At 47.5% G+C, this 14,808-nt stretch overlaps 1 protein-coding gene across 1 annotated transcript in view; it reads right to left on the bottom strand.

The window, feature by feature from the left end:
* LOC124038689 overlaps positions 1-14,808 on the bottom strand; it is a 41,175-nt gene that overhangs the window by 1,142 nt on the left and 25,225 nt on the right. Inside the window, exon 3 of the mRNA XM_046354776.1 lies at positions 3,813-3,941. Within this exon, the coding sequence (XP_046210732.1) occupies positions 3,813-3,941 (129 nt within the window). The remainder of the gene's footprint in view (positions 1-3,812; positions 3,942-14,808) is intronic.

Here is a 14,808-nt window from a genome sequence, read left to right on the forward strand (position 1 = left end):
CTTTAGCAGTGCGGAGCGCCTCCATGATACAGAGGAGAGCAGTCTCAGTTGAATGACTAGTCTTGAAACCTGACTGATTTGGATCAAGAAGGTCATTCAGAGAGAGATAGCGGGAGAGCTGGCCAAGGACGGCACGTTCAAGAGTTTTGGAGAGAAAAGAAAGAAGGGATACTGGTCTGTAATTGTTGACATCGGAGGGATCGAATGTAGGTTTTTTCAGAAGGGGTGCAACTCTTGCTCTCTTGAAGACGGAAGGGACGTAGCCAGCGGTCAGGGATGAGTTGATGAGCGAGGTGAGGTAAGGGAGAAGGTCTCCGGAAATGGTCTGGAGAAGAGAGGAGGGGATAGGGTCAAGCGGGCAGGTTGTTGGGCGGCCGGCCGTCACAAGACGCGAGATTTCATCTGGAGAGAGAGGGGAGAAAGAGGTCAGAGCACAGGGTAGGGCAGTGTGAGCAGAACCAGCGGTGTCGTTTGACTTAGCAAACGAGGATCGGATGTCGTCGACCTTCTTTTCAAAATGGTTGACGAAGTCATCTGCAGAGAGGGAGGAGGGGGGGGTAGGAGGATTCAGGAGGGAGGAGAAGGTGGCAAAGAGCTTCCTAGGGTTAGAGGCAGATGCTTGGAATTTAGAGTGGTAGAAAGTGGCTTTAGCAGCAGAGACAGAGGAGGAAAATGTAGAGAGGAGGGAATGAAAGGATGCCAGGTCCGCAGGGAGGCGAGTTTTCCTCCATTTCCGCTCGGCTGCCCGGAGCCCTGTTCTGTGAGCTCGCAATGAGTCATCGAGCCACGGAGCGGGAGGGGAGGAGCGAGCCGGCCTGGAGGAAAGGGGACATAGAGAGTCAAAGGATGCAGAGAGGGAGGAGAGGAGGGTTGAGGAGGCAGAATCAGGAGATAGGTTGGAGAAGGTTTGAGCAGAGGGAAGAGATGATAGGATGGAAGAGGAGAGAGTAGCGGGGGAGAGAGAGCGAAGGTTGGGACGGCGCGATACCATCCGAGTAGGGGCAGTGTGGGAGGTGTTGGATGAGAGCGAGAGGGAAAAGGATACAAGGTAGTGGTCGAAGACTTGGAGGGGAGTTGCAATGAGGTTAGTGGAAGAACAGCATCTAGTAAAGATGAGGTCGAGCGTATTGCCTGCCTTGTGAGTAGGGGGGGAAGGTGTCATGTTTTGTCATATATTGTCTTGTCCTTGTGCTTTCCCTTCTGTTCGTTTCCCCCTGCTGGTCTTGTTGGGTTCGTTCCCTTTTTCTGTCCCTCTCTCCCCCTCCCTCTCTCTCTTCTCTCTGTCGTTCCGTTCCTGCTCCCAGCTGTTCCTCATTCTCCTAACTCACTCATTTGCTCTTTTCACACCTGTCCCCTATTTTGCCCTCTGATTAGAGTCCCTATTTCTCCCCTTGTTTTCCGCTTCTGTCCTTGTCGGATCCTTGTATGATGTTCGCAGTTCTGTGTCCTTGTCTCGCCCTGTCGTGTTTTGTCTCCTTCAGATGCTGCGTGTGAGCAGGTGTCTTAGTCTGCTACGGTCGGTGCCTTCCCGAAGCAACCTGCAGTCAATGGTCGAGTCTCCAGTCTGTCCTCGTTACTACGAGTGGATTTAAGTTTTTTCCTGTTTTGTTTTCTTCTTGATTTTCCAGGATTATTACTTTTGTCATATACTGGAATAAAGACTCTGTTTTCGTTAAGTCGCTTTTGGGTCCTCATTCACCAGCATAACAGAAGGTGAGAGGATGAGGTCAAAAGAGGAGAGGAGTGGAAAGAAGGAGGCAGAGAGGAATGAGTCAAAGGTAGACGTGGGGAGGTTAAAGTCGCCCAGAACTGTGAGAGGTGAGCCGTCCTCAGGAAAGGAGCTTATCAAGGCATCAAGCTCATTGATGAACTCTCCGAGGGAACCTGGAGGGCGATAAATGATAAGGATGTTAAGCTTCAAAGGGCTGGTAACTTTGACAGCATGGAATTCAAAGGAGGCGATAGACAGATGGGTAAGGGGAGAAAGAGAGAATGACCACTTGGGAGAGATGACGATCCCGGTGCCACCACCCCGCTGACCAGAAGCTCTCGGGGTGTGCGAGAACACGTGGGCGGACGAAGAGAGAGCAGTAGGAGTAGCAGTGTTGTCTGTGGTGATCCATGTTTCCATCAGTGCCAAGAAGTCGAGGGACTGGAGGGAGGCATAGGCTGAGATGAACTCTGCCTTGTATAATCTACAAATATAGCTACAGTCAAGGATTTAATTTCAGTCACTGATCCGGAGAAAGTTATGCATGCTTTTATTTCCTCATGTATAGATTACTGTAGCTATTTGTATACTGTACATGTCTCAGTTATAAATCACTCCATCGTATACAGTTTGTTCAAAATGCTGCAGTTCGGCTATTTAACAGGCACCAGGAAATGTAACCAACCCATTTTAACTTCTCTACACTGGCTACCAGTTACATTTAGAATATATTTATTTTTAAATGGTATAATTCACGTTTAAGGCTTGGTTTAGGCCCATCCTATAGCTCAAATATGTTCTCTTCCTACAAGCCTGGACACATCCTGAGATCCTCTGGCAGGGCACTGTTGATTATTCCAAAGTATAGGTTGAAAATGAAAGGAGACTGGGCATTTTCCATTAGGGCCCCTAGACATTGGAATGATCTACCAGAGGAGATCAAGCTTGCAGATTCAGTGCCTCTTTTTAAAAATCACTGCTGAAGACACACTTTTATAAAGATGCTTTAAATGTAGGATTTCAATGTATCGATTTCATTAGCTATATTTTTTTCATTCTCCTTCCTCCTGTCTTTGTTTCTTTGTAAGTACGTTTATCTTATTAGTTTAAAATGTGAAGCGCTATTTCACTCGTATTGAAAAGAGGTATAGATAGAAAGTAATTATTGTTAGTATCATCCAGAGTGACTTACAGTTAGTGCATTCATCTTAAGATAGCTGGGTGAGACAACATTTCAGAGTCATAGAAAGTACATTTTTACTCAATAATGTAGTTGTCAGCAAAGTCAGCGCTTGTAGGAATAGACAAAAGTGAGTGTTAGTGTTTGTTTCTTTGTTAAGATACTCAGCGAAGACGTAGATTTTCAGATGTTCTGGGAAGATGGCCAGGGACTCCGCTTTCCTGAAGTAAGGGGGAAGCTTGTTCCACCATTTGAGTGGCAGGGCAGAGAAGAGCTTTGACTGGCATGAGTGGTTGCCAGAGCTTCATAGGGGTGGGAGGCCAAGGGACCAGAGGTGGCAGAACAGAGTGCTTGGGTTGGGGTGTAGGGTAGGGCATAGCCTGAAGGTATTTTAAAGAGAAGAGCTTTGACTGGCATGAGCGGTTGCCAGAGCTTCGTAGGGGTGGGAGGCCAAGGGACCAGAGGTGGCAGAACAGAGTGCTTGGGTTGGGGTGTAGGGTAGGGCATAGCCTGAAGGTATTTTAAAGAGAAGAGCTTTGACTGGAATGAGCGGTTGCCAGAGCTTCGTAGGGGTGGGAGGCCAAGGGACCAGAGGTGGCAGAACAGAGTGCTTGGGTTGGGGTGTAGGGTAGGGCATAGCCTGAAGGTATTTTAAAGAGAAGAGCTTTGACTGGAATGAGCGGTTGCCAGAGCTTCGTAGGGGTGGGAGGCCAAGGGACCAGAGGTGGCAGAACAGAGTCCTTGGGTTGGGGTGTAGGGTAGGGCATAGCCTGAAGGTATTTTAAAGAGAAGAGCTTTGACTGGAATGAGCGGGAGCCGATGCTTCGTAGGGGTGGGAGGCCAAGGGACCAGAGGTGGCAGTACAGAGTGCTTGGGTTAGGGTGTAGGGTAGGGCATATCCTAAAGGTAGGTTCCCCTTGCAGCTTCATAGGCAAGCACCAGGGTCTTGAAGTGGATGCTAGCTTCCACTGGGAGCCAGTGGAGAGTGAGGAAGATCTGGGTGACATGGGAGAACTTGGGAAGGTTGAACACCGGGCATGATGCGACGTTCTGGATGAGTTAAAGGGGTTTGATGGCACAAGCGGGGAGCCCAGCCAGCAGAGAGTTTCAGTAGTCCAGACGGAAGTGCCTGGATTAGAACCTGCACCGCTTCCAGTGTATGGAAATGTCGTACTCTGGTATAGAATGGATCAGATCACCTCATATCAGCACAAATCCAGCCTTCCTTCTTTAAGTCATGTCCGTCTTCAATCCTATCTGTCATCATGTGATCAATTACCAACACAGAAGTCAATTACTGGACGCCCCAATTACACTCTTCTACTTTACACACTCACTCACTTTATATTATTCCTGAATGATGAATGATCCCCTGGGTCGACCAGGATGTGTGTCAGAGGAGCCTGGTGGGAGGAGCTTTAGGAGGACAGGCTCAGTGTAATGTCTGGAATGGAATCAATGGAACGGTATCAAACACATCAAACATATGGAAACCAATTTTTACTACGTTCCTATTCAATTTCAGCCATTACAATGAGCTCCTATAGCTCCTCCCACCAGCCTCCACTAGTGTGTGTGCATGTGTGACTAGTTTTTCATGTCTGTCACGTCCGCTCTCTCTTGCTCTCTCTCTCTCCATCTCCAACACCAGCATCAAGTTTGCTGACGACACGATGGTGGCAGGACTGATCACAGACAACGATGAGGCAGCCTATAGGGAGCAGGTCAGAGACGTGGCAGTGTGCTGCCAGCACAACAACCTCTCCCTTAATGTCAGCATGACAAAGGAGCTTATCATGGACAAAAGGAACCAGAGGTGTGAGCATGGCCCCATCCACATCAATGGGGCTATAGTGGAGCGGGTTGAGAGCTTCAAGTTCCTCTGTGTCCACATCACTAAGCAATTAACATGGTCCACACACACCCACGCAGTTGTGAAGAGGGCACAACAGCACCTCTTCCCTCTCAGGCTGAAAAGATTTGGCACGGGCCCTCAGATCCTCAGAAAGTTATACAGGTGCACCACTGAGAGCATCTTGACTGGTTGCATCACGGCTTGGTATGGCAACTGCTAGGCACCCAACTGCAAGATGTTACAGAGGGCGGTGAGTACGGCCCAGTACATCACTGGTGTCAAACTCCCTGCCATCCAGGATCTCTATACCAGGCGGTGTCAGAGGACAAGCCCCAATAAATTGTCAAAGACTCCAGAAACCCAAACCATAGACTGTTCTCTTTGCAATCGCATGGCAAACAAACCAGGAGCCAACGGGACCCTGAACAGCTTCTACTCCCAAGCCATAAGACTGCTAAACAAGACTAATATATAGCTAATCAAATGGCTACCTGGACGACCTGCACTGACACTTTTTGTTGGGACTCTCGCTCTGACTTTATGAACGCGTGCTGGACTCGACCCACACACTCACACATACTTACACTGACACCCCTGGTATTGGTACTACCTGTATATATCCATGTTCTTTTTTAACCTGTTATTGTTATTTGTTATTCCTCGTGCCGCTATTTCTATTTACATTTTAAAATGTTGATTCTTTATCTTTAACTCTGTATGGTTGGAAAAGGACCTTAAGTAAGTATTTCACTGTTAGTCCAAAAAATGTGATTTGATTTGACACTCTCTCTGTTATCTTGGCAGCTATTGTAGGTTTTATTTTAATTCAGCTTTGCTGTAATTGCTGGAGTGATGCACCATAAAGGTGTAAGTCCAGTTTAAATTATAAATGACCCTGGTCTGTTTCCTCACACAGAGAGAGAGAGAGAATACATGATTACAAATATCGAGGTACAGGCCTTCTTGCATTATGCACGTCATTCCTCCATTGAACAGAATAGACAACAAAAGGTATTACATTAGTAACACTCCCACAACCATTCTGAATTCATCTGAGAGAGAGAGAGATAGAGAGAGAATCCGTTTCTATATCTTTTCAGCCATCCTGGTTCCATGTTGAGGAGCTGAGTGTACAATATGTCTGACAGACTGACAGGCCTGGCTCACTGTCACACTCATAAAGCACACACAGAGGACTCATCTCCAATTTAAGCTCACTTAAGACCCCTGTGTAGGGGAGATGATGCCTGTGCAGGAGAGATGATGGCTACAGTGGGAGGAATGGCTCTCGTTTCTTCTGTCTGTTTCCTTTAAATGTTTTGTGTTTGCAAGCATGATTGCTTGTGTGCGTGTGTGTGCATGCCTGCATGTGTGTGTTGAGTCTCTGTGTGACCGTAGTCTGTGGTTGATGAGGTGGATGGGGAACGGTTTACTGCAAATAGAACCATTAAATTAAGGAGAAAACAATAGCGGTCGTTTACGCAGCGACTCCAGTAAGGCACATTAAGCTGCTGATCAATGGCTCACTGATCCTTTACAGCACAGTTACACACTGTTACACACCTCTCTGCTTTGGCCCGTGTCTGCTGAGCCGTTTGGCACAAAATGGACGCTGTGGTTCTAGGTGCTAGGCATTGGTAGTGGAGTTGAAGCCTTATTGATCACTATTGTTGGTGCCACAAACTCACTATTTCTTCCACACATTCTGCTAACACACCTGCTGTAACATCTGCTTCCAACTCATACCCTCAAACAAGTAGATCCCCTGAATGCAGCTCACTTTCCAGCTCCCACTCTCAAACACCTAGATCCCCTGAACGCAGCTCACTTTCCAGCTCCCACTCTCAAACACCTAGATCCCCTGAACGCAGCTCACTTTCCAGCTCCCACTCTCAAACACCTAGATCCCCTGAACGCAGCTCACTTTCCAGCTCCCACTCTCAAACACCTAGATCCCCTGAACGCAGCTCACTTTCCAGCTCCCACTCTCAAACACCTAGATCCCCTGAACGCAGCTCACTTTCCAGCTCCCACTCTCAAACACCTAGATCCCCTGAACGCAGCTCACTTTCCAGCTCCCACTCTCAAACACCTAGATCCCTTGAATGCAGCTCACTTTCCAGCTCCCACTCTCAAACACCTAGATCCCCTGAATGCAGCTCACTTTCCAGCTCCCACTCTCAAACACCTAGATCCCCTGAACGCAGCTCACTTTCCAGCTCCCACTCTCAAACACCCAGATCCCCTGAACGCAGCTCACTCTCCAGATCCCAATCACCTGAATTGTAATCACCTGCTCACACACCTGTATGTCATTATGTCTCTTAACACTACTAAAATATGTGTCCTGGAACTAGTGTGTGTAGTCAAACTAGTGTAGTGAAAGAGGCCCTAGATGAGGTACTGGTAGATAAATCGCTTCAGTGTCAAGTTTCCGTCACTGTACCTTCACCTTCCGTCACTGTACCAAATTTAACCAAATATCAAAAATAATCTTCCAATTATAAATACTGTACAATTAATTGTTAAACCCAGTAGGCGACCAATAAATCACAATGGGTCCTATTAATCCTCTAATCATTATGTTACGGATCAATGGAAACTTGCAAGTGTCATGAACACGAGTGGAGACAGTGAGCTGGTTTCAAGGGCACAGCAGGTGTTTATTGCAAAGGACCACAGGAGGAGGCAGGTAGCAGGGTGCAGGGGCAGGCAGAAGGTCATACACAGGAGGAGACAGGTAGCAGGGTGCAGGGGCAGGCAGAAGGTCATACACAGGAGGAGACAGGTAGCAGGGTCCAGGGGCAGGCAGAAGGTCATACACAGGAGGAGACAGGTAGCAGGGTCCAGGGGCAGGCAGAAGGTCATACACAGGAGGAGACAGGTAGCAGGGTCCAGGGGCAGGCAGAAGGTCATACACAGGAGGAGACAGGTAGCAGGGTCCAGGGGCAGGCAGAAGGTCATACACAGGAGGAGACAGGTAGCAGGGTCCAGGGGCAGGCAGAAGGTCAACAGTACAGGCAGGGAATAGACTAGTAACGTAGCCCGGGAGATCAGGCAATAGGTAGATAGGTAGATAACAGGAAATCTGAAAGGCAGGGAATAGGCAAAAAGGCATCGTTAGTGAGGCAGGCACCCTCTGAGTGGTACATACCCCCTCTGAGTGGTACATACCCCCCTCTGAGTGGTACATACCCCCCTCTGAGTGGTACATACCCCCCTCTGAGTGGTACATACCCCCTCTGAGTGGTACATACCCCCTCTGAGTGGTACATACCCCCTCTGAGTGGTACATACCCCCCTCTGAGTGGTACATACCCCCCTCTGAGTGGTACATACCCCCCTCTGGGTGGTACATACCTCCTCTGAGTGGTACATACCCCCCTCTGAGTGGTACATACCCCCTCTGAGTGGTACATACCCCCTCTGAGTGGTACATACCCCCCTCTGAGTGGTACATACCCCCTCTGGGTGGTACACCCCCCGAGTGGTACATACCCCTCTGAGTGGTACATACCCACTCTGAGTGGTACATACCCCCCTCTGAGTGGTACATACCCCACTCTGAGTGGTACATAGCCCACTCTGAGTGGTACAGTATAAAGACCATGGCTTTCTAAAGCCACATGTCCCTGCAAAAATGACCTTACCTTAATAGCAGTAGACAGCATTTCTGTTTTGTTAGCCAAATTGAAAATATCCACACATTTGAGAATCGTTTTTTATTAATCAAGTGACCAACATTATGTGCAATATGGCTGAGATGAGAAGCTCCTGTATAGTTTGAAACCCTATTCTTTGTCTACAGCGCCTCCAGAAACTATTTATTCCCCTTCACTTTTTCTACATTTTGTTGTGATAAAGCCTGAATTTAACATTGATTATCAATGACCTACACACAGTACCCCATAATGTCAAAGTAAAATAATGTTTTTCAATATATATATTTTTACAAATGCATAAAAACATCTAAAACTAAAATGTATTGAGTCAATAAGTATTCAACCCCTTTGGTATGGCAAGCCTACCTCATCTCTGTACCCCACACATGGGATTATCTGTAAGGTCCCTCAGTCGAGAAGTGAATTTCAAACACAAATTCCACCACAAAGACCAGGTTTTTGTATTTTTTTTATTTGACAAAGTAGACCTTGAATATCCCTTTGAGGTGAAGTTAATTACACATTATACCCAGTCACTACAAAGATACATGCGTCCTTCCCAACTCTGTTACCGGAGATGAAGGAAACCACTCAGGGATTTTCTCATGAGGCCAAATGCTGACTTTAAAACAGAGTTTAATGGTTGTGATAGGATCTATCAACAACATCATAGTTACTCCACAACAGTAACCTCATTGACAGAGTAAAAAAGAAGGAAGCTTGTTGAGCAACAACAACAAAAAAATCCCAAATATACATCCTGTTTGCAACAAGGCACTAAAGTAATACTGCAGAAAATGTGGCAAAGTCATTTAACTTCTTGTCCTGAATACAAAAGTGTTATATTTGGGACAAATCCCATATAACACATTAATGTGTACAACTCTCCATATTCTCAGGTGGCTGCATCATGTTATTGTTATGCTTGTAATCGTTAAGGACTAGGGAGTTTTTTTTCTCTTCACAAAAAGCACATTTACGGAATGGAGCTAAGCACAGAGAAAATCCTAGAGGAAAACCTGGTTCAGTCTTCTTTCCACCGGACACTGGGAGATGAATTCACCAGGCCAAATCTATACTGGAATTGCTTACCAAGAAGACAGTGCATGTCCATGAGTGGCCGAGTTACAGTTTTGACTTAAATATACTTGAAAATCTATGGTACAACCTGAAAATGGCTGTCTAGCAATGATCAACAACCAATTTGACCGAGCTTGAAGAATTTTGCAACGAATAATGTGCAAATGTTGCACAATCCAGGAAAGTTTAGAGATGTAGCCAGAAAGACTCACAGCCTTACTCACTGCCAAAGGGGCTTCTACATAGTATTGACTCAGGGGTGTCAATATTTATCTAAAAGAGATATTTCTATATTTAATGTTCAATAAATGTGCAAAAACCCATTATAGGCAGTTGTGTAGATGAAACAATACATATATTTCAGTCCATGTTAAATTCAGGCTGTAACACAACAAACTGTGAAATAAGTCAAGTGGTGTGAATTCTTTCCGAAGGCATCGTATATGTACACACTATGGTATTTACGGTACGCAAATAGCCGCATACACACGGAGAAGCAGGAAGGTACATTTGGCAACACCACATTCAAGGTAAATGTAGTGTAAACAGAAAAGTTGCAAATCTGATGTTGAAGTGACTGCACATACTATACTTTACTAATGACATCACACCAAGGTCCAAACTTGTTGATGACATCACACCAAGGTCCAAACTTGTTGATGACATCACACCAAGGTCCAAACTTGTTGATGACATGGTTTGGTCCAAACTTTTTCTGCAATTTCATGTTAGAATCATAATATTTTGCTGATGTTTAATATTTATGATAGCCTACAGGTAGCATCATCCAGGCAACTAATAAAATAGCACACAACCTCCCAGTAACCCACGGGAATCGGAGAGATCAGAGACAACTACTTGTCGACACTCAGAGTTCCTCCATCATTATCTCTGTGGCCTCAATGTGAACCCACATTCAACAGAAACCATGCTCCTTGCTTGTGAAGATGAAAATACTGAATTTGATACGCTCCCTGTCTGCTCCCAGCCCCTGCCAATACCAAAGCACAGCAGCACTGGCGACCGGAGTTTGACTCCTGCGTTTGTCGAATTGCGAAAATAACTGATTTGAGAAAAAGAGTGAAATAGCACTGGGGAAAGGAAGCGAGATGGAGGGGTTATCCGAGTCCATACTGCAATGTCTAATGAGGCTCCAAACACACGTACACAGCTTTTTTTTATAAAGTGCATTTTCAGGACTTTTTGGGGAGTAAAAAGGTATTCTAATTCAAAATCCTGTGTTTCCTAACCCTAACCCTAACTGTAACCCTAACCCTAACTCTTGACCAAACTCTAACCCTAACCTTACCTTAACCTTAACCCTAACTCCAATCCCAAACCCTAAACATAACCCTAAACCTAACCCTAACATTAACGTTAATCCTACACTAACCCCAAAACTAAAAGCCTAAAATAGCATTTTAATAAATTCAGGACATCAAAAACAATCTTGTTTTCCTACCCTGTCATGACATTCCCGTCCTGATAATCTAGGAAAACATGTACATGTACTCACACACAAACACACAGTCACTCGCATACATGAGTGCACCCCTCCCCCCAATGGAGTTAAGGGCTCTGTGTTTGACTGGATGCACAGCACAGAACTAGAATGAGATTCTGTTTCTACGGGTAACAGTCTATCCCAGGTCTGTCAAGGGTGTGATATAATGAGGGTTAGTGGGAGGCCAGTGTAAAATCAGCCGAAAACATTTAACTATATTCCTGCAAATCTCAGGAAGACTGTGATATAAAACGAGCTACAAGTGTCCAAATCAAGCACTTTCAAAAACATCACCCTCTAAGCCACTTGTCCTATAATTGCGTGTAGTCTGGCCCAGGGGTGTGATACGGTATAAATACAGTATTTCTGTTTTAATATTTATAATACATGTGCAAACATTTTGAAAAACCTGTTTTCGCTTTGCCATTATGGGGTATTATGTGTAGATTGAAAATTATTTTTATTTAATTTAATCCGTTATAGAATAAGGTTGTAACGTAACAAAAAGTGGAAATGCACTGTATTTGATCAAATATAGAATTTTGCCTTTACTACTACTTATTACTACTTATTACTACTTATTACTACTTATTACTACTTATTACTGCTCATTACTACTTATTACTACTTATTATTACTTATTACTACTTATTACTACTTATTACTACTTATTATCCCATAGAAACACATTGAATAACACGTGAATAACACGTGAAAAATGGCAAAAAAAGACGGTAAAAAAATTTATCATCAGGATTAAGGTTTTGAAGTGTCTGTCCTATATCTATGAGATATAAGAAATCTCAGGAAAAAAAAGTCCTGTGACACTTGTGGGGGTCGTAGAGCAAAAAGGAGAATACTATCATGTTTGTGAGAGTCTCCCCTTTCCATAAAATAGTAGACAAACCGTTCAGACACTACAGACGTTTTCGTGAGAATACCGAATTTTGGGATGTTTCATGTTCTGACAAACATTGCTGTAGCTCGGACACCTTCCACCGCAGATGCCGAACGCCACACTTGTCGGATGCAGTGGATTGAGACACAGCCCATTCAATAAAACAGATAACTCCAGCTTGATTTGATGGATTTTGTATTGGATTTTGTTTTTCATGTCACTTACCTCAATGAACTCTTAACGAGTGTAACGCTCCGGGTGTCGTGGGTGTGGAGTCAAATGCAGGAGACAGAGTTCAATGCTGTGAGTCTTTACTAGCACCAAACGCACCACAGGGTGCACACAAAAGTAACGTTCCCAAACGCAGGGGAAAAAGTACAAATAGAAAAATCACGACTAAGCACGTACCTCTACAACAGAGCCGAAGGTTTACAATAAAATAATCCCGCACAACAACCAGGCGGGCCGGCTGTCTAATAAAGACAAACTAATTCAACATAAACAGGTGCTACCACTAAACATACAAGGAGGGGGAGGAAAAACAATCAGTGGCAGCTAATAGGCCGGTGATGACGACCGCCGAGCGCCACCTGCCCGGGAAGGGGAACCACCCTCGGTCGGACTCGTGACAGTACCCCCCCTCTGACGCGCGGCTCCCGCAGCGCGCCGACACCGGCCTTCGAGGTCGCCCCGGAGGACGAGGTGCAGGGCGATCCGGATGGAGGCGATGGAAATCCCTCAACATGGATGGATCCAAGATGTCCCCCACCGGTACCCAGCACCTCTCCTCCGGACCGTACCCCTCCCAGTCCACGAGGTACTGCAGGCCCCTCACCCGGCGTCTTGAGTCCAGAATGGCCCGGATCGTGTACGCCGGGGTCCCCTCGATGTCCAGAGGGGGGGAGGGACCTCCGGTACCTCACTGTCCTGCAGGGGACCAGCTACCACCGGCCTGAGGAGAGACACATGAAACGAGGGGTTAATACAATAATAAGAAGGGAGTTGTAATCGATAACACACCTCGTTTATTCTCCTCGGGACTTTAAAGGGCCCTACACACTGCGGACCCAGCTTCCGGCAGGGCAAGCGGAGAGGTAGGTTTCGGGTCGAGAGCCAGACCCTGTCCCCCGGTACAAACACGGGGGCCTCACTGCGGTGGCAGTCAGCACTCCTCTTCTGCCGTCCACTCGCTTGTCGTAGAGATTCCTGGACGGCCCTCCAGGTCTCCTTGGAGCGCTGTACCCATTCCTCCACCGCAGGAGCCTCGGTCTGGCTCTGATGCCATGCTGCCAGGACCGGCTGGTACCCCAACACACACTGAAAAGGGGACACGTTAGTAGAGGAGTGGCGTAGTGAGTTCTGAGCCATTTCAGCCCAGGGAATGTATCGTGCCCACTCCCCTGGCCGATCCTGGCAATACGACCGCAGAAACCTACCCACCTCCTGGTTCAATCTCTCCACCTGCCCATTACTCTCGGGGTGATAACCGGAGGTCAGGCTGACAGAGACCCCCAAGCGTTCCATGAACGCTCTCCATACCCGAGACGTGAATTGGGGGCCCCGATCAGAAACGATGTCCTCCGGCACCCCGTAGTGCCGAAAGACATGGGTAAATAATGCCTCCGCAGTCTGTAGGGCTGTAGGGATACCGGGCAACGGGAGGAGACGGCAGGACTTAGAAAACCGATCCACAATCACTAGAACCGCGGTGTTCCCCTGAGACGGCGGGAGATCGGTCAGGAAATCTATGGACAGATGTGACCATGGCCGCTGTGGAACGGGGAGGGGTTGTAGCTTCCCTCTAGGAAGGTGCCTAGGAGCCTTACTCTGAGCGCACACTGAGCAAGAGGAGACATAACCCTTAACGTCCTTAACCAACGTAGGCCACCAATACCTCCCCTGAAGGCTCCCCACTGTCCTCGTCACCCCAGGGTGACCCGAGGAGGGTAGGACGTGAGCCCACCGAATCAGTTTGTCCCGAACACCAAGCGGCACGTACCTTCGCCCCGCTGGACACTGAGGAGGCGCGGGTTCAGCCTGTAACGCCCGCTCGATGTCCGAGTCCACCTCCCATACCACTGGGGCTACCAGCTTAGAGGCGGGAAGGATGGGAGTAGGTTCGGTGGACCCCTCCTCGGTGTCATAAAGGCGGGACAGTGCGTCTGCCTTCACGTTCTGGGAGCCCGGTCTATAAGACAAAGTAAACCGGAACCGGGTGAAGAACATGGCCCACCTTGCCTGACGTGGGTTAAGTCTCCTAGCTGCCCGAATATACTCCAGATTCTGGTGGTCGGTCCAGATGAGAAAAGGGTGCTTAGCCCCCTCAAGCCAGTGTCTCCACACCTTCAGAGCTCTAACCACCGCTAGCAACTCCCGGTCCCCCACATCATAGTTACGCTCCGCTGGGCTGAGCTTCCTTGAGAAGAAAGCGCAGGGGCGGAGTTTTGGTGGCGTACCCGAGCGCTGTGATAGCACGGTACCCACCCCAGCCTCGGACGCGTCCACCTCCACTATGAATGCTAGAGAGGGGTCCGGATGCGCCAACACGGGCGCATCAGTGAACAGCGCCTTCAACCTGTTGAATGCTCTGTCCGCCTCTGCTGACCACTGCAACCGCACCGGGCCCCCCTTCAGCAGTGAGGTAATGGGAGCCGCTACCTGGCCAAAACCCCGGATAAACCTCCTGTAGTAGTTGGCAAAACCCAAAAACCGCTGCACCTCCTTTACCGTGGTTGGAGTCGGCCAATTACGCACGGCCCTAATGCGGTCCCCCTCCATCACCACCCCCGAGGTGGAAATGCGATATCCCAGAAAAGAGACGGCTCGTTTAGAGAACACGCATTTCTCAGCCTTGACGTATAGGTCATGCTCCATCAGTCTACCAAGCACTTTGCGCACCAGAGACACATGCGCGGTGT

This window comes from Oncorhynchus gorbuscha, linkage group LG06, assembly GCF_021184085.1.
Source record: "Oncorhynchus gorbuscha isolate QuinsamMale2020 ecotype Even-year linkage group LG06, OgorEven_v1.0, whole genome shotgun sequence".
Taxonomy (NCBI): domain Eukaryota; kingdom Metazoa; phylum Chordata; class Actinopteri; order Salmoniformes; family Salmonidae; genus Oncorhynchus; species Oncorhynchus gorbuscha.